Genomic DNA, 25,624 nt, shown 5'->3' with positions numbered 1-25,624 from the left:
GAGACAAACTTTGTAAGCGAATAAATACATTATGTACAACTTTTGGTCCTTGGTACTCTTCAAGTATACTTTAAAGGGCTACCAAGAGATAAAGAATCAATAAAATGAGTTTACGTTACTAATGTTTAAAGTGAATAGACGTATGTTTCATGTGAAATTCTTTTAAAAGCATAACATTTAGTTCAATGTTTTGTAATTGAAGTATCTGTAAATTAAACGGAAAAAAACATTACCCTATCAAAAAATGATTTTTCATGAATTTTTAGGACAACTCCTCTCATTCAGAAAGCGATGGGAATTTTATTTGGGAAACTGATCTGCAAGGCTACATTTTGAGTTCCTTCTTCTATGGCTACGTTATAACACAAATTCCATTTGGGATCCTGTCAAAACGATATGGAAACATTTATTTCCTTGGAATTGGAATGCTGATCAATTCTCTATTTGGATTGTTAGTCCCCGTATCAGCCGATATGGGTATCTGGTGGTTAATAACCGTGAGATTCATTCAAGGTCTTGGCGAGGTGAGTAGAGAATTGTCACAAGTACAAAGTGAGACAACACATTTTTGTTGTTTTTTTTAATTATTATTTCGTTTGGTTTTTGAGTCATTGAAACAAAAATGGTGTTTTCCTCTCACTTTCGTACCTTGTATAGGTTTTCAACTATCGTTTCTGGTCAGGGCCCTATTGTCCCATGCACACACGCTCTCCTGGCAAAATGGATCCCTCCTAACGAGAGAAGTCGAATGGGTGCTTTCGTTTATGCAGGTATATTTTTCTGCAGTTCTGAACACGAGACAGTGTAACGTATGATTTTATGGCATAAAGTACAAGACGGTATGTTGTTTGAATCTGAATTAGCAGTAGTATCAGTTTGGTAAAATTCAAGTTTTGTGTGAGCATAGTCATTATTCATCATATTGTCAAATTAATCAACTTCCTTAAACATTGGAGTATAGGGTGCCCAGGTATATAGACGTTTCATCTAAAAGTTTTTCTCTAAATCTGATTTACAGCTTTTCAAACAAGTCCTGTTGTTTCTAAACACTCATTTCTTCTTTATTGGGTTTAAAAAAATGTATTCCTCTATACATGCAAATTCTTTATCCAAATTCCTGTATATAGTCAGCCTCTTGCAAATTTAACTCAAATCCGAGTAATTTGTAATGACAGTAGTTATTAACTGATGCAGGATGTGTCCAAGTTGTGCTTACACTACATTAAATATAGAAATAAATTGAATAGTGACTTGATTTTGATACAAGGGTTTTTACTGCTAAATTCATTTGAACCGGAGTATTTTCGCACTTATTATTCTTACAACAAACTTCTAAATGAAAAAGTTGTGTAGAATCAAAAAGCACTTTTAAAACCGCTGTGTTTATTTTCATTTATTTCTTAAATATGCAAAAAATACATCTTTAAAACCATCGTGAGTTTAATTTTAAATTATTGTTACTTATTATACCAAGAAAGCAATAAAATACACGTTGAAAGAAAGCTATAGATTTTTGAAAATGTGTCTTTGATTGTTGAATTTTCAACTTAAACTTTCACAGTCAGGGTAACGTGAAAAATTGTACCATAGTATAAATTTAAATTGTACGTGGCAATGTTACCTTCTGTTGTATAATGTTCAATTAAAATAAAATTTTGTAAAATTTAACGGACAATTAAATTCACTTCAAATTATTGATGACTTTGTAGAGTTATATTCTGTCAATATTTAAGAACTTAACGAGGAATCAAGAAAATAACGAGAAATAATACTAAAAGCGTCGTTTGTTTCTCTACAACTTGGTGCTTAGAAGTTTACTGGAAAATAATTATTTCCCGACGAAATTATTCTTAACCTTTGCCATGAGTAAAAATCTCTATGTATCAAAATTTGTTCAATGCCAAGATGTATAAATCCTATGTACCAAAATCAGTTCACCATGTAGATATGTTAAAACTAGAATTAGGTGAAAGTAAGTTATTGGGTTTCACCACTAGTCCCCACATGCGTGCGACCAAAGCGAACGCGAAGTACCACTACTAATCCTTAACTAAATCTATTATTAGATGAACGGGGTGTCAAACTTTAAAGCAAAAGTACAAGCCATTTTCAGCAAAAATCTGGGCTTTTACGTATTACATCTCGAAGATTTTTTTTTTTTCAACATTTTAAATAAAATTGCCGTTGGGTCATTAATTCTACGCTTCCGCAAATTACACGTAAAAGTGAGAATGCTAAAATAAAAACAAGAGAAACTAAAGTTAAAAAAGGTGAGCCCATTGACTAAATAGAACCAAGCACATGCCGACGGCGTGTAAAAAATGGAAAATATTTGCTTTAATTTTTGAAATAATTAAGAATTGTATCTAATCAAACGAAGCCTTGTACATAAAATGGTTTAACATGTAAGTCACAACATGTTACTGTTGTTAATTTCGCTCATTAATAAGTTTTATTTTTAAGGGCCCCTTCTACTAATCGGTTTTTGATTTTTCTTGTTCAAATTCTTTTAAAATTGATCCAAATGCGTATTTTTTATTGCCTGGGTCAGTTATGTAACAAATTATTATTTAAGAATATTTGCAGATCTATTTTAAGTACAGAAAAAGTTTAAATTGTATGTTTTCTTTTTGAGATTAATAATAATTAAACTATAATTTATAATATATTCACAAAAAACTTCAAATTAGGGTTTATTCGCGGTTATAAGTGTAAATTTTAAAAACACTATAGGAAAAACTCAGCGCTAGTTACCCGGTCACTTTATTCCGTTTCATTATGAACTACATATAATATTTCTGATGGTAATTTCCTTGTGTACTTCTTTTTTGTTATATTTCATCAATTCTGCTTATTTTTGCCCTACAGTCTTCTCCCTAGGAGATACTCTCATAATTTTCAACCAGCATTTCAACATTATAAAGTATCAAAAACATATTAAAAAGAAAAACAATTGTTAACGTCTTATTACTTTAGGCTATTAAATAGTAATTTCTCCAGATCTGGATATTTGTCAGCATAGTTCTCCCACAAAATCTAGCATTCAAACTTAAAAAAAATTCGAGAATAATTATTAGGTATAGTTTTTAATTAAAAAAAAAAGTAAAAAAAATGAATCGTCCAGAACAGTGAAGTGCAAGTTGTTTTTCTGCTGTATAAGTTCTTAATGTGTGAGAATCTGAAGGCTGATGCACGACCTTGGGCACATTCCGACACTAGTCAATGTTTTGATTTGTGTAATTTTTACTGAAACTCGCTGCTATTAGACCTTTCCATAAACAAAACTTTATTTAAATAAACAATGTAATAAGTTCAAAAATAAAAAATTTCATCGCTAATCTGCTCGCCACGAGCTTGATTCCACTTGGTGCACGTTCAAATCTGCATCATTAAAAAATTGTGCAATTACCACTGCTGTTACTTGAATGACAACTAATCTTGAATGGTGGCTAACGTCTTTTCAGGGAGTCAAAATTTATTTTTTCTACTTTGTGTCAATAAGGGCAATTATTTTTATTAAAGCACGCAAAATAGTAGTCTTTTCCGTGATTAAGTTGGCAATGTTATTATGCGGGCAGTCGAAAGGTAGTCGAAAGTTAAAACCAAATGTCAGTGAACATTATTAATAAAACTAGCTAAATTGAATATTTGAATGAATTACCAACCAACTGTCAAAAATTCCCAATCGAAGATATTTTTTAAAATATATTTTTAAAATTTATTTACAATGCAAAGTAGAAAAAAAACAGTATATCACACTCTTTTCATAAGACCACTTGTGGCACTCATTCTATTTGGCCACCCCTCAATGCAGCCGCCTTATGAAATATGTATAATAATGTAGTAGTGAAGTTTTAAGTATTAACTGTAAATCTCATTGCTATTTTGACATATATTGTACTTACTATCCCGATGTTATCGACGTTTACAATGAATGGAGTCAAAGATGCAGCGGAGAAATTCAATCGAGAAATAATTAAATATGAAAACATACTCGTTTATGAACCCGTTTCGTTTCGATGTTCTGGGGAATAAACGTTTTGACGTTATAGAGCACCAAGTGATCAAAAAGATTAGTAAACATTATGCTGATTTAATTTTAAGAGAACAGAAACATTGCAGAAATTATTTCGGTATTGTTCCATGCTTCCCAGGCCGTGGCCTACCTATACAGTTTTCAATTTGTTAGGTTAAGTTCCACACCACGGTCAAGTCAGTCAAAAACTAGTTTGCAAGGATGGTAATTACTGCGATATTTCTGTAGTTTTAATGTCACTGAAGAATTGACAAATGAAATAACAACTCTGACTATGCAGATCTTATTTTGACTTGCATTTAGACAAAGTGAAACAAAGTTTCAAGGCAATTCGGGAAATTCGTCAATATATATAATAATTAACATAATTAAAAATATGAAGATAAACGCTGTTATAATTATATCTGTGTCGTTTATGAAATGTCAGCAAGGTTACTAGGTATAATTTATTTCTTTTGAGATAGCTTATGACAGCGGAAATTCTTCCACTAAAAACCAATTATTTTACAAATATTCTTTCTATTGACAAAAAAATATATATTTAAAGCCTGAAAACCGAGTGCTAATGTCATTTTGAAACGTCTAACGGCAAAAACATTTATTAATTTGTTAACGCCCCTCGTACTAGAGTGGCACTTATGTCTTTGTCTTACACCTCCCACGAAGCACATTCTAAAGCTAGTCCACAGTTGGCCATCCCTTACAACCCTAACTGTTTTCACTGATATATCTTAATGTTTATGTACATCGTCCTCCATCATGTATTTTTGTCGATATCATACTTATTTGATCGATTAATAATTGTCAGTATTATCTAATATTGCGAAGGTAGTCCCCGTATACTCCGATGATCCAATTACGTGTAACTTAAAATTAACGTTACTTTCACATAATCTGCATCGATTTATATATTAATAGACAATACCTACAGAGCGAAATTGCATATGCACATAGAGTTCTAATTCACTGTGCCCACTATCCCGAAGTTGTCCTTCACATTTCCGAAATCCAAGAAGTAATTTCGTGAAAATGTTCGTTTGTGGAAAGTTAGCAAAATACGTTTCGTGTAGGTTTGAACGATGTTTTTTTTACTTAATCTTTGTTAGAATTAAGAGTTTTAATTGGGTTATACCAAACTTACAATACTTACTTAATACTTCAAATACACTCTGAAATATACAGTACGTAAATGAAAAGTAACAGAAAAGTGTAATTTAAAAACATAAAGGAAGTTTTAAGAAAGATTAAAAATAAAACAAAATTTTGTAAGTAAAAATCAAGTTAGGTATATTAAGTGTATATTAACGACTTCAAAAAGTGCGAGTTCTTGTAACAAATCGATAATACCGCTCAAAAACGCATAAAATGCGTTGCTTGTCTACATGAAAGCAACAGAAATAACAGCAGAAATATAATATAGACTCTTCAATTTACGCCAGTTATTGAAGATAACATAAATTTATACAATGAAAGCCCCCTTGGAAAAACTAGTACATAATTACAACTTTTTCAACACTGCAATCATCTCCATTTTGGCTAATAACAATTAACCCAATTTTTTTATTCTATTAATCTCAGGGCGTTTTACAAAATCAGTTACCTACGAGATTTTATTTTCACAGGTATAAGTATTCCTTTTGTATTGTGTGTTGTTAAGCGTAAAGTGTGATGCAGAGTGGATTTTTTCTCTCTCAAACAGCATTATATTATATTTATATTAAATATGTTGTACTAATAACCAATATTTATGCAGCGATGTTTACCGTCGCATCTTAAAGAAAGCATCAGAAACAACATGTACTATGTATTATACAGATGTGTTGTTCGAATTTGTATGTAATTGTTATGCTTAGGGAAAGAACGGGAGGAGTGCACTGGCTGAATACTGCACTTAATTTAATTTAACGTAATTTATTTTATTTATAGGAGCACAATTTGGAACGGTGATATCTATGCCGTTAAGTGGTTTACTATCTGCATCCTCAGTTGGTTGGCCTTCCATATTTTATGTTTTTGGAGCTGTGGGGACTGTATGGTGCATTGCCTTTTTGTTTCTTGTCTATGAAGATCCTGAAGCCAATCCACGAATGAATATAGATGAGAAAAAGTACATCCAAAAATCTCTAGGAAAGAGATTGGGTGCTCCTGTAAATAATTTATGTTAATGTTAAATATAGATTACCCACAATGTGTTTTTAGACCCCACCGATTCCATGGAAGTCTATTGCAAAATCTTTACCATTCTGGGCTATTTTGTTGGCACATATGGGTCATAATTATGGTTATGAAACACTAATGACGGAATTGCCGACTTACATGAAGCAAGTGTTACATTTCAGTATTAAAGATGTATGATATAATTCTAACCATTGTATATATGTATTAATTAATTAATTTCTGTGTTACAGAATGGTTTTCTCTCAGCGTTACCATATTTAGCTATGTGGCTGTTTTCTATATTTATAAGTCATGTTGCTGACTGGCTATTAACTAAACCATACTTTACACACACCATTGTGCGAAAACTAATAAATGGAATTGGTACAATTAAGTCAGAATTGTAGATAACCTGTATTGACACATGTCTCTTTCAGGTCAGTATGGTCCCGCAATAGCACTAGTAGCAGCATCTTTTACTGGTTGTGATCGGTGGTTGACAGTAGCAATACTTACTATTGGAGTAGGTTTAAATGGTGGGATATATTCCGGATTTAAAGTCAATCATTTGGATATTTCTCCTCAATTCGCAGGAATTCTTATGGCTTTTACAAACTGTTTAGCTAATTTAGCTGGATTGTTAGCCCCAATCTACGCTGGAAACGTAGTTGTGGGAACGGTAAGTACCAGACATTAAGTTGTTTCACATGTTTTTTGTAAAATAATCCTGATTGTTATTTCAGCCAAGTCAAGCTAAGTGGCGCATTGTATTCATAACAGCTGCTGGTGTGTACGCAGCTTGCTGCACTTTCTATGTTCTGTTTGGCTCTGGTGAACGGCAGCCCTGGGATCCACAGGAAGATCCCGATAATAAAAAAGAAACCGATGATGAACCTGAAATTGTGACAACCCGTGCCTGATTGATTTACTAGACCTTTATATTGTGATTTTTTTCCATATATTTGTCCATGTATTGCAGCTAATAAGCTACTCCAAATGTTACAGTTATATTGTTAGTGTAGACTAGCTGTCAAAATACGAAGTATAGAAATACTCGTGGAAACATTTTTAATATATGATACTGCTACATGGGTCTATTGACAACAAATCAAAATTTTAACTTTTTTACGGCTTTATTAAAAAGGTTAAAGTTTTAACGATTTACCTACTTGAACGGCTTCTATTAAAAAAGAAAATAATTTTACCCTGTTTTTCGAGCCATTATTCTAAAGTTATTTACAAAACACAGGCCAACAAATACAAATTCTTCGAAAAATTATAAAATTAAATTTTGCGAATTTTATTTTACATTGTAACCACTGTAAGTTAAAATGTAGGTATGTGTGGACTGGTAGAGCACAAGTGACGAAGCATGTTGTGCGTATGTTACAAATGAATTTTACTATAAAATTTTGTGATGACGTCATCAATATTTTAGCAAGGACACTTACTAATTTGAATATGCCATGCAATGATATTAACTATATAGTCAAATTTTCTGGAAAATAGGGTGCACCGTTTTTTATTTGACAAATTAAATAAGTTTCTTCATTCGTGAATTTATTTGTCACCTGTATAAGTAATACTAAAAAATTGATCGAAGTTTATTTCGACAGAACTCTCATCGTTCTTGAGGTACAAGTTTAACACATCCCGTTTTGAAAAATTATAAAATTAGATTTGTGATATTTTGTGATGACCTCTATCCTATGTAACGGAAAAATTAGCGACATAAATAACACCCTGGCAATTTCTGCGCAGTGGGGGGGCGCAAATTGCACACGAACGGACAATGTATAATAGAACTAGAAAAACGGCATCTCAGCAGTAATAAGAAGCTTTAACTTCAAGTGCTTGTTTATACATCGTAAGATATCAGGTAGAAATTTGTTGGATTTCAATGAATTCATCGCCTCAAAACAGAGGGATAAACCTATTCTGCATAACAGGATCAAGACGGTTCGAAAAACTTACAAACAATATGAAATGTCTTAACAAAACAGATTTTTGCATTTCGAGAGTTATTAAATCATTTAAGTTTAACTATTTCAAATTCTCAACCAAACTATTTGGTACCTACTACATCTACATACCTAAAGGTAGAATTGAAATTTTTTCAAGATTTAGCATTGCCTTCATTTCCCTTGATAATTGTAGATATTTTGAAATTTTAGTGTGGTATGTTTTTATTATGTTGTGCGTGTTTGGAACAGCAATGTCAATGAGAGTGGTTTCATTGGTGTGTTTATAAGTATGATATCTGGTCTGTTGGCTGTATGATTCTGTCTGCAAGTATTGTGCGATCCTAGTATAGCTTGTATTCAGTGTTTTCAATAAGGAATGGAGATGGAATGTAATAATATTAATAATAATAATACTTTATTATGGGATTTACCCAAAAAACTTCAGCAACCTAATCAGTTATACTGCTAAACTAGTACTAAAACAACATTAATCATACAATTCTGAACCACTTCATCACTAATCTTATCCTAACTTAATACAAATTCAAAAATTAAAAATTAGCATGTATCAATCTTCTATAGAAGTTTGCTTCACATGCTAATCTTGAAATTGGAGAGAAAAATCCGTAGTTGGTATTGTGAAGTTTGCACCAAAATAAGGCACTACTTCTTAAAGGTCTTGGAGGACAACATGTAACTACTAAATAAAGATAGAGGTGTAATAGGGTGTCGTGTCTTGGATTAAGTTTAGATTTTTTGCTAAGTCTTTGTGAATGATTTTGACTGCGTTGTCGTGTCTAGCTTTGTAGTCAGTTTGAGGCAGGATGAAGTTATGTGCTGAATCGTTTCGGGTTTTTCTTTACAAAATCGACAACAATCGTTAATAATAATTCTTGCTATTAATTACCTGGTCATGAATAGCAAACGAAAACCCTTCTGTTTCGGCATATAAACAATCAATGACATTTTCTTGTTGATGTGAGTTTCGTCTAGCTCTTTGAAGCTCTTGAAGAATTTTCCATGTAGTTGTTTTTGTTTCAGCCCACTTATTATGTTGTCTAGTTTGTGTGGTGTGACGATTTCTTCGGTAGGTATTGGATAGATTTAATAGTGTGTGGTTCAAGTCTGTCCTTGTTGTGGTGCAAAATAGTGAATTTCTTTCTGCGCGTCTCAGGAAATATTTCTTCAATTCTAAGTCCTGGAATCCCCTTCCTCCGCGCTGTCTTGGTAATGAAAATCTCTCAACTGATGATTTCGGATGATGCCTTCTGAGATATTTTAACTTTTCATACTAGTTGTTGACTATTTAATTATTCAAAAGAATATGTTAGCGGTGGAACACAATATATTTACTGCTTTCATTAAATTCTTTCCGTTTAACTGCGTCTTCAAAACTAATTTTACTCTTGCCAGAATGTTGTGTTTCGAGCTTTGTTTTAGTTTTGGCATTGTTTGGTATGATCAATATGGAAAGACTGATGAAAGCCCAGATATTTTTCTGTTTCGTTTCGTTCTTGGGCTTCGATTATTTCATTATTCTAGGTTAATCTGCTATTTGTTTTTGAACGCCTTTTCTGATTGCTTGAGTCGTACATTTTTCAACACCGAAGCTCTCATGCCAATGTCACCGAAAAACTTTTGTTAGATTCATTAGATTTGTAATCGATTTTTCGTACTTGCATATATTTTTATATTATTCAAATACAGCAAGTGACTTAATCTACTTTCTGTTTTGGTATTAATTCTTATATTGAAACCATAATTGCAGCTGTTCAAGATGTCGGAAAGAGGATTTACTGCCAAACAGAATCATAGCGGACTGAGGGAATCGCCTTGAAAGATTGCTCTTCTGATTATTATTGAATCTGATTGAATTATTTGATCATTTAAGGTTATTTGAAGGGTGTTTTTTTTCAAAAATTCCATTGTATATTTGAAAGGAGCACATATTTTAGGATTAACTTTGTATAATTCCAGAACTTTGCATAGCCACGAATGCGGGACTGAATCATAAGCTTTCTTATAATCAATAAAAGAAATATATAGGTTTCTGTTTTCTTTCCTAGCTTGTTCACAGATGATGGAATCTATGATTAATTGCTCTTTGCAACCACAGGATCCTTCGATATACATCATTTTTGTTCTTCATTGTTGATGTCGGATTTAAAACAGTGTTGATACATTTTTTGCGCTATGCATGAGGTTAGTATTTTGTAAATTGTAGGCAAACGTGATAGTTCTGTATTTTGATGGATTTGTTGTGTCATCATCTTTAGGTTTTAGATATATTTACACCATGACATAAAAATATTGGAAATGTGGATGGAGTAAGAAGGAACTGGTTTAAGTGTTTTAGTACATAAGTGTGTACAGAATCGAATTTTTTGATCTAGAAATTATGTATTTTGTCTGGTCCTGATGATTTCCAGTTTTGTGTTCTATTAATGGTATTCATCGTCGTAAACCTTTTTATGTGTCTGAAACAATAATTCACAAACATGAAACATTTCTCACAGACCTCGGACACATTTCCGGAACATCCCGGCAATCAAAAATGTCCTCCGCTTGTTTTTGAAACATCTTGCATAAAACATCTTTTTAGGGGTCAAGGATGTTTCAGCAATAACTTAATATATATTTTTAATACCCATTTTTATACTTTGTTTATATATACAGGGTTATACAGCTAACTGGCCGAATGTTTCAGGCAACCCAAAATACAGTCACCATGACATTAAGGGTGCACAGTAGCTGACCGAAAAATGAGCTAAATAGAATTTCATTATACGGGCGTAATTTCAACTTTGAAAAAAAGATCGACATTTCAATTGATACATTATGTCTAAATCTGTGGGAAAGACACAATATTTTTAAAAATAAGTGATTGTTTAGTGTTTAATTAATCGTTCATTCTTCGAAGGAAAGTGCATTTTTAGACGAGGAGAGAGCATTTTTCGCTTCAACTTTTATATCAGTGCAAAGACAACATTGAGCTCTATGGGGAAGACCCGGTCATTTTTGTTTAAAATTTATATTTATCAAAATGTTTGCTTTTTAAATAAATACTGAATAATGAAAATAAAGTGAAACTAGGCAACCCTATTTACAAAGATACGTTTCAATAAATAGCTGAGTTTTACACAGCATGGAGCCTTGCCGACCGACCCTTTCAGGTAATCAATTCAGGTACTTTAAGTCATAAAACTCATAAATACTCTTAGCTGACCAACATTGTTGAAACTCTTTTACAAGTTGACTTCTTTCATTGCTGACATAATTTGATTTAAAAGTATGCAAATTTTTATAATTTTATACATTCTTCTAAAATATTTTCTTTCAAAAAATTATTCAAATATTCTGTATTAATCTGTCATTTTATATATTATTTAATCAATACACAAAACTGACAAGACTTAGATTCTCATCACTTCACTAACCACTTATTTACCTGAACAATCATATTTATTTAAATTTAATTTTTTGATACACTTTTCCGCACCACCTATGAGGTAGAGTATTATAGGCACGTTTTTTACGTGGTATCTCCAGTAAACCTATTCCAATATTACTATTTATTCCTGTGTATGTTTATACTAGAAGGGCAAAAGATTTATATGAACGACACATGACGCGAATGCAAATAAAAAATTCTACAATTTTTTCTTTACAATTTGTCTAATGGGTTGACTTGTTGAACGATTAAGAGGACACCGATTACACATATCAACACCAAAATGTAAAACGAATATCAGAAGAAGTTTTCTTTCTATAAGGGTAATTAATGATTGGAATAAACTATCTACTGATATTATTGAATCTGAAAATACAAATATATTCAAAAACCGATTGGACAAATTTTATATGTGGCAATAATTTGATGCGAATATTTCTAGAGAGTATTATAGCTCATTAGAGCTCTACTCAATTATGACCAATAATAATAATAATAATAATAATAATAATAATAATAACGAGAATCTACTCTCTCCGGAAGTAAGGCATATAAATAAAATTTTTCCCAAAATTTATCATCTCGTTGAATTAAGTATTATTTAAATCGGGCATTTTATATATTTCTACGATAGCGTTTTTGTTTACTAAGCCGTCTGGCGATGCCGCTAAAAATGAACAAACCGCATTGTCTTATTGTCAGTTTGGTGTTACTGCAAAATGCTTCAGTTGCTCTTGCTTCATTTTCTATGCAAAGATTTTGGGAGAGTACATGCTGAACTAGATTTGCAGGGATGTAAAATGTTTTTCACAGTACAGTAGGATTAGCCGTGTTACTTGTTCTCTCATTTTGCAAATTTTACCAAATTAACGTTCCGTTAGTCTAAAGGATTTTTCTGCGCACCATTGACGAGTAGAGGAGCGGGAAAACACCCTGATATGGACTTGGGGAAGGTACAATGGGCCCAAGGCGAGGCCTAAGTGCCAGCTGGCTATGGTCAGCCCCCATAATTAAGAATCTAGAATCCAATCCAGAATCTGCGCACCATTCTGGATTATTGCGTTCGCCAATTGTGTTTTGTTCGATTAAAAAGACATCAACGTTTGAAAGTTTTTGGAGAAATACTTTTTGCGCTGTGACATGTCAAGTATTTCAACTGCCTCGTTAGATACATCGTCGCCCGAGAACTTGTATGATCCACAGACCGGAGCGCGCTCAGGCCAATGTCGACTCTTTAAGCCTCCAGCAATTCTGCGGGAAATAGTTATTATTTAGACGCTTTTGTTTACACACATCTCACATGTTTCACTCGCTTTTGACATGCAACTATTTTTTGTTTAACTAAGAATTAATACTTTCATTGCGTTTGATACTAACGTCGTAAATTAGCAATACTAGTGGAACAGTAATCATGCAATAATTTTTTTTGGGAAAGTACATTTATTTTTATGTTTTAGCAGCAATGTGTTCTATTTTCTATTAATTTTTACATATTTTTCGTCACAATTTTGGTAGTTATTTTTTACTTTTATTTTTAGCAATAATAAATAGTCCAAACATGAAAAAATAAAAAAAAATTAAAATTAGAAAATCTAAAATTTAGAAATCGAGAAATTGAACAATTGAAAAATGGAAACATCGAAAAACTGGAAAATCGGAAAATTTAAAAAAATGGAAAATCGGAAATTTAATGAATTCCGAAAACTGAAAAACTGAAATATGCATAGAAGAACTGAAAACTCGACTAATCGAAAAATCTAGAATTTTAAAAATTGAAAAATTAAAATATCGAAAAGTTGAAAAATTGCGAAATCGTATCATTGAAATAACGGACAATTGAGAAATCGAAAAATAAAAAAATGGAGAAATCGAAAATTTGACGAATGGAAAAATTGAAAATGTCAAAAATTATAATACTGAAAAATTGAAACATCAAAAGTAGAAAAATCGAAAAACCGAAAAATCTCAATATTGTATTTATAAACCACAAGTTCAGGATTATGCTACTAAAAAATTGATAACGTCATCTCAAAATTTTGCCGAATAAATGCTACTAAAAATGTGCAAAATATGATGAGTTTTTACTTTAAATTTATCATTGCATTCATATTTTTTAAATTTGCTTATATACCTAGGTGGCTCAAAAAAATTAATGAATGAGTCAATTTATTCTATTGATTAAATTAAGAACGACTCACTCCATGTTCCCAAAAATTTTGGGAATACTGTTATTTTTAGTCTAATCCACATTGATTTACGTGTCCTTGCAAAATGTTGATGATTTCATCACAAAATTGTGTACCTAAAGTAAAAATTTAACTCGAAAATGCTGGATATGTTTCATTATATTTTAGGTGCGAGGGAAGTTCTGTCGAAACAACTTTCACCAATTTTTTTTGCTGTTATATTTGAACATAAACAGTTTATTTTATATATTTTTAAAATATTATAAAAAAAAATAAAAAGTTGTGTTAGACTGAACCTTGTGGGTTTCTCAATCTATTTTCCGCAGCATTTTAAACTTTCAATTCAATTTCTTTCAAAATACATACAAATGGATTTCGATGGTTATTTCCCTGTACCCTTCATTTGAAAATAAATAAGCTTATCTGGTGTTGTTTACCGATTTGCATTTTATGACGGACTCCCTACAGTGACCATAATCTCTCGTGTTTTTGGGTCGGTACCTGCGATGGGTCCGTACTTTGGGTTGCATAGTTACAAAAAATAATTCTTCTCACTGGAACCGATTTTGCGGGCGACGACTGGGGACCCTTACAATGATATGTAAGCCATTTTTTCACATCTCTAGTAGTTAAATGGAGACTGTATTTCGGTTGCCTAAAATATGCGTACCGTTTAGCTGAATAACCTTGTAAATATATCTATTTTTACATATGCATGTGTATTATACCGTAACATGGGGTGAAATTGATGATTTTTTTCATTTTATTACTTTTTGTATAGTTTTTATTGTCATTTGCTTTAAACAAAATTAGCCAAATGATAAAGTTTGTACCGACGTACAAGTTACACAACAGTGCCATTTTAGAAGTTGCCACTGGACTTGTTAAAAAAATCGTCGTCAAAGTTATACTTACATTGGGGTGACTTTGATAGCCACTTTTAAAATGTATGTATGTATGTATTACATACATACATATAAAGTTATTAATTTCATCCATTGTAAATCTCGCCAAGCAGTTTCCGCTATCAATTTGAATAACTTTGATACCTACCTAAGAAGCATATAATATCAAAGTCACCCCAACAAAATTGCTTTGTTATTAATTTTATAGAATTTTTTATTGAAAGTGAAAAAATACATTTTATTTTAAAATTAACAAAAACAAATGAAACACTTAATATTCATGCACTTTTTCAAGCGCCTCTTCTATCTTCTCTGGTTTGTAATTTTAATAGTCTAGTACCAACTTTTCTCTTGTAGGTCCTCTTCCCATTCTCTTCGCATTAATTAGTCTGTAGAAATCAAATATTTATTATTTTAACAGAAAAGACTGAATTGTGGACAATTACTACTATAATTTATAAAGTTGGGGTGATATTGATAACTTTATCAATTTCACCTCAATTATTTATTAAAGTGACCCCACAGCACAAATAATTCTACAAGTATTCAACGAATAAAAAGTCTGCCAGACTGATCTGTGAGGTTACAACATCTCAAAATATTCAATTTATTCCGTAATATGTGTTTTCGGCTTGAAACTAAATAAGGAGCAGAGGATTTTGTAGAGTATTGTAAAGTGACAAACAGCTAGGTCCCCTTTAAACAATTTGTAAAAATAATCTTAGCTAAACTTACCGTAGGCACACAGCTTCCCACTAACCACTGCAGTTTTATGTAATCGACGAAATCAACGGCGATGTTCACAGATTATTTGGACGCGTAATTTAAACCATTTTAAGAAATCCCGTTATATTATTAAAGTCACCACACAAAATCAATTTCACCCCATGTTATGGTACATTGATACATATATACTGACCTACTGATATCTGGTTTAGGGTTCGAAATACTGGCTCTTTTATCACAGTTTAGTTTGCAACCTCAACAATTTTTTTTATATCTTTTACTGAGATTTATTAGTACATATGTGTATGGTAATTTTAAACAAACGTAACTTATAAAGAGCATAGGCAAAATAAACAAATAAATATATATAACATATCATAAAAAAATATAAAAAAACTGACAGGAAGTGCAGCTTTATTGTTATTAACCAAACGAAAAGGAGGGAGGAGAATCCTATGCGTCCAAATACAAAACTGTGAGACATTTCCAAATAATAAAAAATTGGTCTAAAGAGTTTAGACAGTACTTCCCTCGCTGTTGGAAACGTGACGACTGCATGCCTATTATGTTTTCTTTTCGCAGTAGATTTCAAAGCATTCAGTTTTTTTGTTCCTGAGTAAATTAATAAAATAAATTTACGCATTCATTATTTTTTTTGAGTCATCCGGTATATGCGAATTCAAAAAATATGAATGGAATGATAAATTACAAGTACAGACTCATCATATTTTGTACATTCCAGATAGGATTTATCGGGCAAACGTTTGAGATGACGTCATCAGTTTTTTGGAGAGGAAAACCAAATATATTTTGACTAAAAATTTATTATGCTCATTATAACCTTAAAAGATCTGCAAGATTTCAAAACATTCGGTTCTGTAGTTCCTGATTAAAGCAATAAAATACATTTACGCATTCATAATTTTTTTTGGGTCAGCCTGTATATGCAAATCGAAAAAATATGAACGGAATGACAAATCACAAGAAGAGACTCATCATATTTTGTACATTTTAGATAGGATTTATTCAGCAAAATTTTGTGGTGACCTCATAAATTTTTTAGGGGGGATGAGCAAATAAATTTTGATCAAAAACTTACCATGCTTATGATAACTTTAAAACATCTTCAAGATTTCAAAGCATTCGGTTTTTTAGTTCCTGCGTAAATCAATAAAATAAATTTACGCATTCATTATTTTTTTGAGTCATCCGGTATATGCGAATTCAAAAAATATGAATGGAGTGATAAATCACAAGTACAGACTCATCACATTTTGTACAGTTTAGATAGGATTTATTCGGTAAACTTTTGAGCTGACGTCATCAAGTTTTTGGAGGGGATAAGCAAATATATTTTGACTAAACATTTATTACGCTTTTTATAACCTTAAAACATCTGCAAGATTTCAAAGCATTCCGTTTTGTAGTTCCTGAGTAAATCAGTAAAATAAATTTACGCATTCATTAATTTTTTTGAGTCACCCTGTATATGCAAATCCGAAAAATATGAATGGAGTGATAGATCACAAGTACAGACTCATCATATTTTGTACATTTTAGATAGGATTTATTCGGCAAACTTTTGAGCTGATGTCATCAAGTTTTTGGAGGGGATAACCAAATATATTTTGACTAAAGATTTATGATGCTCTTAATAGCCTTAAAACATCTGCAACACTTCAAAACATTCGGGTTAGCAGATTCAAAATTAAATTGCATAATGTTGTTTTATAATTTTGATTTTTTTTTCCAAAAATCTGGACGTTTCGGGTAAAAACTCAATTCGGAGTCGTAAACTACATGTGTAGGACTATGTTATTTTATACTATTTAAAACGCATTTACTATGTACAATTTTGAAGTGACGTCATCGCATTAGTGGTGGGAATGATTAGACAAATTTTGGTGAACGTTTTACCATCTACATGAAATTCCTAATATAAGTACAAAATTTCACAACAATCGGTCCAGTACTTTCGGAGATTATCTGTCTAATAAAAATCGGGGACGGCAGACAGACGGACAGACAGACGGAAATGGGAGACCTATTTTTTCGTGTTCTAGGGGTCATGAAAGATCGAGAAAACGTAAAAGTAGAGAGTCGACCGACGGACTCGATTACAATACTTCCTTTGCTTACGCTCGGGAAGTAAAAATATACTCATAGGTAAGTAAGGGTCATTCTCGTTTCGTGGAAAAAATGTGATTTGCCCTTTCCTACCTTATTTTTTAATGAAATGATTACATTGCATGTTTGAACTTATGAATTGACGTTTTTGCCTCAAATTGCACAGATTTTTTCTGATTTGGGGTTTACCATATTCTTTGTTATATAAAAGAAGGTTTGAGACACAAAAGCCGTTTTATTAAGCTTCATTATTACAATTTTAAGTCATGTGAATTTTGTAACGTATTTTGACCAAGAATTGCAATGATAATGTCGTCCCGCGTAGGGTGTCAAAACCATGGCCACCATAACAAGCGTAATAATGGATAATTTTATGGAATGGTTTTAGATAATGTATCTAATAGGTACTTCCTTCGATTTTCCCGGTTTGACTACTGCACTCGCAACAAAAACTCCCTTACAAACTTCTTCCGGTAATATCACACATTCTTCCTCGCATTCAATTTCTACATATTGTATTGTTTCACATCTAGAAGGAATTTTAGTTATTTTGTTAAATTTTGACTCTAAATTCACACATATTCTACCTGTTCCATTATTCAAGTAAAGCAAAAAATTTTCGTAGTCTATCATAGCTCCTTGTTTAGCTAAGAAATCTGCTCCTATTACTCCATCCATTTCACACTCACACTCATTCATTACATGAAACTTATGCGTCAACACTTCCTTACCTACCTCAATGTCAATGTCAACGGTTCCTACTGTGTAAGTAGTACCTGCTATACCGGCAATTTTTATTTTTGTACTTTCATCTACCCATTCATCTTCTGTCAAACTACTCTTAAAAATTATACTCAAAGATGCACCTGTGTCTACTAACAATCTCAGTTCACTCATTCCATATCTCACTTTTACAAAATTTAGCCCATTCATACTAAGCACAACTTCATCATTCTCATTCGAAGTCCCGAAAAAACTGTAGTCTACTTTGTTCCGACTGATTCTCATCTGCAGATCCTACCTCTTGTTCTTTTTTCTCAATTATTGGGTAAGCCTGACCTAGTTGTCGCGAATGTGACGCAGCATATGACCCACGACTACGGCTATCACCACTACGCTGACGATGCGAATTTCTGAAATTATGTCTTCCGCGTGTTTGACCTCGATTTTGTTCAAAATAAACGTTTCGATTTTCATGATTATTTCCAAAATGAAAATTACCCCGGAAATTTCTTTGCCTATTTCCGAAACTATTTCTACCACGCATATTTTGTCCTCGCACATTCTGATCTCGCGTATAGAATACTTGTTCAGAATTTTTGACGAAATTTGACTCTTCAACCGCACCATTGATAGCTTCTGCAAGAGTCGAAAATCCCCGCGCCCTGGTGATTAGGCGAAGATTTTCGTCTCGCAACCCATTGGCAAATGCCGAAATCGCCAATTTTTCATTGGTATTTGCTAAAATGCCGCTCGCGGTATCATTTCCATCTGCCTGTGCAATTGTTAAATTTAACATTAGGTCTTCAATATTACGACCAAAATCTTGTATCGATTTATTGCCTTGTTTGGCTGAAAAAAGTTGCATCGATAAACCCGATATAGATTTTTTTGCGATAAGTTTTTCTCTCATATCTTTTATTAAATCTGAATTTGACGGATACGTTTTGTTTAATCGCAACTTTGCACTTTGTGACAACTTAGTTTTTAGCACGTACATGGTTAACAATGGTTTCCCTGCGTTCTCTAACATTGAATCATATAACTCAATACCTTCGATGAGTCGTAGTGTTACCTCTTCCGAATTATCCATATGTGGCAACAAGCCAGAGGCAACTTTCAAATCAAATTTTGCAGTCATATTTACTGAATTTTTCGCACTAGTGTTTTCCAACCTAATATTAGTTAACCTATCCTTCAAAATACTATCTATCTCCTAAAAATTATTCCTAATTTACCCTTTGTACTTAGTTAGTCTACTTGCGCACACAGCAAAACAAAAATTTTTCGCTTACTAAAAAAGAGTAAAATGTTTATTTTTATTCCAGTTAGTAAGATTACTTTTGTTAACATGTTTAAAAATACGTTATGATTATCACAACCATGGACATTCTGTTACGACGTGGATGAATTTGTTGCTAGTAATTTTTTTCGCCCTTTTTGTGACATTTAAGCTCAACCATTAATACAAACTGTGTTTTAGACTCATCTTCTCAGAATAAACTCATAAGCACTAAAAAAAACATCAAATTTAAAATTTATTTTTTTGAATCTCCAAATGCAAATGACCCATAAATACAAATAAATAGTTATGTTAAGCTGCTCTATCAAATTCGTCGAAACCGTTTTTGAAGTTGTACAATTTATTTTAAAGTTACACAATTATTTATCAGATTTTCTCGTGAAGCTTGTCTAAGCCATGTAGATACGGTTGATTCAAATATTTTGTCCGTTAATAAAGGGAAATTTTTCCGAACTGCATCTAAAAAGTAAGTATGTACTTTAAATCAGTAAAATAATAAACATTACATATTAGGAGTATTACTGTTTAATATATCCATAATCATTAAGTTTGACACTGGAAAATTATTCTTCCTTCCCAGCCAAGAGCATTTACGAGCTAACTGATCGTCAAATACGCGGCGTACATCTCTCCTTATACGGTCTTTTTTAGTGGAAGTGCCTCCACATAAACGGAAAATATTGCCCTATTTTTTTTTTATTTAAAATTTACATAGATACATATTACGACTTGCTATATTAGTTATTAATCGGCCTGTTCATTTGTTTTGAATTTCATTGTTTTTTTGACCTCGGAGAAACGCCAGATTTTCCCACATCGGCGCCACTCAATACTCAATGGGTATATGTCAAGTGCTCAAATGGACATCACTTCCACAAATTTGTCAGATTAGGTTAATAACATATCACTAGTGTGAGTTTTAATATCAGAAAATGTTTACAAATATACCATTACCTAAAATTATTGTATCTCGTAACGTTCAAATTCATTCAAATTCAAATTAAATTTGCCGCTTCCCAACCTGACATATGTTCCTCGTTCCTATTATGTTCCTTTTGCTTGTACCTTGTACCATGTCTTTTACCCAAAACTCAGTTGGAAAGCGGAAACGCGCTATGGCGCTCTCCTGGGCCTCCTGGCTTCATTTGCTATGGCTTGAAATTGGGTTCTGTGGCTTGGAGGTTATATGCAAATCTATGGTGTATTTCATCATTGTAGATTATTGCAAGAGAACATTCTGACTGTCACTTTTGACGAGTCTGGCTCCTTCGGCACTAGGAAACTGGGGCTGGCAAGCGTTACCTCCGTCAGGGGGATGTGAGAGGAGCAGTATGATGTTCTGGAACGACATTCTTTATGGAACAAAGAAGCGAACACACAGCCTCTGTTGCTCAATGTCAACTCCCACCTTCACGAGGTACAGGCTGTTTTTAGTGACGGGAGCTATGGAGGAGGCTCACCATAGCCTCTAATCTCGCTTAACCGAGTTGAGAATCTGAGACCGGGTACTTCTGCTACATTGGTCCCGGCTGGTGACAGGCTCTGGGGCGGTTAAGGAGCTAAGGAAGCCCGCGGCATGCGCGGGCGGGGCGATGTTCGAATGCGATCCCGCCATGGAGTGTCACCGACAGGCCACGGGGAAAACGGCAGGCGGACCTTACCGTCAGTCTCGCCTTAGTACCCACGGACCTAGAGAGAGCCTCTTGAACAGGCCTGGGCCAGGTGTAGAGCAACTCGAGCTCCGACTGGGTACCGGATCATGGTGTGTTAGTCCTTCGAACTGGATGGGCAGGTTGTGAGTTAGCCTTATTCGTATGGGAGGCGAGAGGACGTTTGACACTCCAGGGAGAGCTGGGATTATCGGTTCGAACTAGCCGCCTGTTTCGACAGGTCACGGAAGCAAAGCTTACTAAGTTTCGAGACAGCACTAGCCAGGTTCACTAGTACCCGTCGAACTAAGGAGCCCGATGCATCGCATCGTATGGTCCCCACGGACTAGTTCCGCACGGAATCTGGGACGTGGAAACGTGAAGAAGTCCGACCCGTGACGAAACGCTTGCGTTCTGGTAAGGTTTTACTTTCTAGTAAAGGAGCTGTGCGGGTAGTAAGTTGTCTAGAAGGATTCAACTCAGCAGTTGGGGAGCGTGGCGGCTGCCTCTAGTTGACTCGCTTTTTTCATTTACTTCAAAAGGCCTGCGGTTCGAAATTTATTTCGTAGCTCATCAAGTCAACCAATCCCATTTCCAATAGGTACGGACTGGGTAGCTGGTAACGTGCGTTAGACCAGGCCGGGTGGTGGCTCAAACACCCACCACAGCAGGGCCAGCCTTAAAACCCACTGGACGGGAAAAACGGGAGCGGCGCGGGTCCTCCCAGGTTGTTCATGTCACTTTTGACACATTGAATCGATGTATTTTTTGTAGTTGGCGCTTATTTTGTTTGGCATTTAGCCGTTGAGTGGCGCCATGCGGACGACACTTGCAACAAGGGAATAAATAGGCCGGTGTATATTGATAAAGCAGGTCGTGATACGTATAAACTAATATTACATATTTACAGTTCATTTCTGGCGTCCTCCAAAGCTTATAATTTTTCATCGTATTCACATAATAGCCCGTACTTTGTGAAAGCTTGTATACATGTAGTACTAATGTCAGAATTATGTAGTGGGGTATGTGTAGGATCATTACTAACTTTTTGTAATAATCTTTTCACCATAATTATATACGGGTGGTTTTTCTTACGATTTCATTTAGTTTGTCTATAATTGGATCTACAAATATAATATCCGTTCGCAAAACTCCCGCACTAGCTATGTGTAATTTTTTGTTTTAACTTTATTTAAATTTACCGTCAACGTTATGTGGTTCAGTCATGTTTAAGAAGTCTTGAGGAGAAGCGTTACCATCTGAACATAACGATACTACAAAATTAAAAACTTAAACTAAGACGTTTTGATAATATTGTATTCTACGTACAGGTCGCAGGTCGTTATTGTTAGTAAGTTCCAAGCTTCTTACTGATGCTAAAACAGAACAATAAATATTTAAAAAAACAATTACACGTATTAGGCGACTATCGTACAAGTATCACCAGAAGTAGTGGCAATGTCACCATAGGATTTGGCAGATACTAAAATCATGGAACATATAAAAAATTATACAATACACTTCGTTTTTAACATACAAATATCACTTGGCGTGGAGGTAATGCAGCTGGTGAAGTTGGTGCTGAAATGCAAACGGTTTTTTCCATACAATAAAGCGACATACTTAAACTTTAGTTACTGTTACCTTTAATAAATTTTTGGGGGACGTGGGATTTGACCGTCTTCCTCTTCTTCTAATATATCAGTTATAAAATCCTTAAGACAAATTGCCTTTCATTTGCGTTTTTTTGGAACGCACTTCTTCTTTCCTCTGACTCAGTTACCTTTCCATTTTTTTTTTTTTTTCTCAAAGGAAATAACTTCTTTATATGACACTGTAATTAAAATGTTCAAAACAGTACGTAACAACGTGAAAAACTACGTATACCGCTCTTCTTAAACATTACCCTTGCCGGCCAAATGTCCCATTTCTTTTCTGGGATGGTTGCATTGAAAGTCTCCTGGGCACTTTACAAAGACGTTGTATTAAGCCAGCCCCGTAGCTGGCCGGAACAATACTACTTGGGAAATGATTTTATGGCAAGTTGGTGTGGTACTGCAAATACCCCTCATTCTGTATACACCATGCATAAAACTTAGTGACATCATGTTGTAAATTTAAACAGTCTTCTACAGTTAACAATTTTCAAATCGTCAGCGTAAGCAAACATAGGAGAACTAAACAAACTAAGAGCATCATTAAAATAATACAAACATAATACGTCCAAGATTATGAGCGTCCGTTATACCACTTCGAGAAATTTATTCGATTGTCAGCCGCAGTACACCTGATACCTGTTACTTAAAATAGATTGAAATAATTTCATCAAGTTTTCCAAAAGACCGTCGAAGTATGGAACATAATTTAATGATTCACAAATGTTTAGTCAAATCGGTGTAAATTACATTGACTTGATTAAGCGGATCAAAACTGTAAACACACACATACATATTGAGTGAATACACATAGATGCATTACTGCTGATTTTTTATGGACAAATCGATGTTGAGTGTCACTAATGTAAGGTTCTACCGTTGTTTCCAAAAAATTTCGGGCAAATGACATTCACATGGAAGTCATATTTTCATGGCTTTTCACTGATCTATGAGAACCTGATTTGCTCATCTTGCCCGAAATTTTTTGGAAATGATACGTCATTATAAGAGATGGTCCGATAAAATCGCCTCAAAGATTTTACAAAAATTTGGCAAACATTTTTGACTGTCGAACTGTGCGGGTGTGTTTTTGCTTGCCCCTCACTTTCCAGCGTTTTTGGGTGAGTTTAAATTAAACACATACCTGCTGTTCGTTTAAAGATGTACTATTGGTGGTTATTGGATGTTACCGATACGTGTTGTGTTGACCATAGTTGGGTTTAAAATATCGTCGCTATTTATTATAGTATTCGTCGTTCCGTTATCAGTATCACTCATATTTTTTAACAGCTGATAGCGAATTTTTTGACGAGGCGAGTGACGGCGGTTTGTCGTGGCGCTCGCTTCATGTTCAGCATAGTTCAGCACGTACTCTTGCTCTTGTACGACTGGAAGTCTAATTAAACAGCACCTTTTGGTCAACCTGCCAAGAATGCAGATGTCAGTTTCCGGCAAAGAAACAAGCCGTTGTGCTAACCTCTGTTATAAATTTGAAACTTTAAGATTATGTGGTGGCTATAGGTGATATAGCCACACCAAAGAATGTTATTTTTGGTTTTCATATGTCTAATAAATGCATAGGCCTTTATTTGAGTGATGTTTGGTACATGGACCAAATTATTTCCGAGCATTCAGCTATCACTATTCAAGATAAACAAATCGCGGTGCGTCGAATAATTAACCTGGCTAAGAGAATGATCTTTTTGAACGTTTGTATATCGATTCTACGTTCTATTCTTGAGAATCTTGTGAAAAGCACAGGTTTTACAACCAGTGTTGGGGACAGATACTTTTAAAAGTATCTAGATACAGATATAGATATATGGAAGATAAAAGTATCTAGATACAGATTGTTTTCGATTTTTTCGAAATGTATCTAGATACAGATACAAGAAAACAGATACTTTTTGAAGCTTTGGCGAATAAAATAACTGAAAACATGTTTATGTATTTTTGTATGCATTGTTTAATGATTTTTTTTTAAATTAACAACATTTCGAACGTATTGTCAATTATAATATAACAAGTGATATGATTATTATCGATAATATTTCGAGTGAAACCGAGCTGCAGATTCAACGAGTGCGAAGCACGAGTTGAATGTGCTGCTTCGGTTTCACGAGCCATATCTTCGATTATTAATCATATCACGAGTTATATTCAACATGAGAATATGTATAATAAATGAACATATTTTTTGATAATAGAATTGATTTCGTCGTTTTGAGCTTGCCCTAACGTTGGCAAGCCATAATAGACAAAAAAAATTATGAAATTCTAAAATTTGTCAAATTTGACAGTTTTTAAATTTAGGTAGCAACAGACCACAATAAGGCAATAAAATTATTATCGCTGTGATAGACATGTAACTAAGGGCATGGACAAATTCTATTGGAAGAAATGGGGTCATGTGATCCATGAATTATATTCTCACCTAAATTATTTGTTCTTGGTGTCAAAATTTGGTTTCCGCTACTAAACACCCGCTCCACAGGTGCAGAAGAAGGGATTGTGGTATTAAATTTAAAAAACAAACATTTTATTGTATTAGCATAGTTATTCAAGTCTGAAAAATCTTTTCTTTTTTCCTGCAAATACTTAGACCATCGCTTCGCTGTTTGATGTGTCGCAAATTGTGCAATATTTATTACGTACGCTTAAAAAGAATATTTTTTTTGTTTTTATTCCCATACAACAGTGTCCAAATTGTGTTTGAGTATATCTAATAATTATCTCCAGCATTAA

The 25,624-nt window shown here is 33.5% G+C and overlaps 2 protein-coding genes across 6 annotated transcripts in view; one reads left to right on the top strand and one right to left on the bottom strand.

Moving 5' to 3' along the window:
- The window catches only part of LOC135143103 (putative inorganic phosphate cotransporter), a 39,075-nt gene extending 31,795 nt beyond the window's left edge, over positions 1-7,280 (top strand). For both annotated transcript variants that reach the window (XM_064074966.1, XM_064074965.1), the window contains exons 3-9: positions 267-524; positions 683-770; positions 5,963-6,183; positions 6,236-6,385; positions 6,445-6,577; positions 6,631-6,872; positions 6,937-7,280. In XM_064074966.1, coding sequence (XP_063931036.1) covers positions 267-524; positions 683-770; positions 5,963-6,183; positions 6,236-6,385; positions 6,445-6,577; positions 6,631-6,872; positions 6,937-7,113 — 1,269 coding nt within the window. In that variant the 3' untranslated portion in view covers positions 7,114-7,280. The remainder of the gene's footprint in view (positions 1-266; positions 525-682; positions 771-5,962; positions 6,184-6,235; positions 6,386-6,444; positions 6,578-6,630; positions 6,873-6,936) is intronic.
- A 7,689-nt stretch (positions 7,281-14,969) lies between these two features.
- On the bottom strand, positions 14,970-24,647 carry LOC135143107 (uncharacterized). 4 transcript variants are annotated; one of them, XM_064074975.1, is made up of 7 exons: positions 23,112-24,647; positions 22,869-23,058; positions 22,762-22,805; positions 22,660-22,707; positions 22,554-22,600; positions 20,098-22,498; positions 17,166-20,034 (listed from the first exon to the last, which is right to left on the bottom strand). In XM_064074975.1, exon 7 carries the CDS (start codon positions 19,411-19,413, stop codon positions 18,508-18,510), a length of 906 nt encoding a protein of 301 aa, XP_063931045.1. In that variant the 5' UTR covers positions 19,414-20,034; positions 20,098-22,498; positions 22,554-22,600; positions 22,660-22,707; positions 22,762-22,805; positions 22,869-23,058; positions 23,112-24,647; the 3' UTR covers positions 17,166-18,507. The 4 variants fall into 4 exon arrangements, 3 of the variants coding, with proteins under 3 accessions (XP_063931045.1, XP_063931044.1, XP_063931046.1); XR_010282676.1 differs by lacking the exon at positions 17,166-20,034 and adding an exon at positions 14,970-15,088 and having other exon boundaries at positions 22,427-22,498; positions 22,869-24,647; XM_064074974.1 differs by having other exon boundaries at positions 22,869-24,647.
- Between the last annotated feature and the right edge of the window lie 977 nt (positions 24,648-25,624).

This window comes from Zophobas morio, unplaced genomic scaffold, assembly GCF_036711695.1.
Source record: "Zophobas morio isolate AGI-343-1 ecotype UQ-CSIRO unplaced genomic scaffold, CSIRO_AGI_Zmor_V1 ptg000058l, whole genome shotgun sequence".
Taxonomy (NCBI): domain Eukaryota; kingdom Metazoa; phylum Arthropoda; class Insecta; order Coleoptera; family Tenebrionidae; genus Zophobas; species Zophobas morio.
The sequence above is the reverse complement of the archived record's forward strand: the minus strand, read 5'-3'. Positions and strand labels throughout refer to the sequence as shown.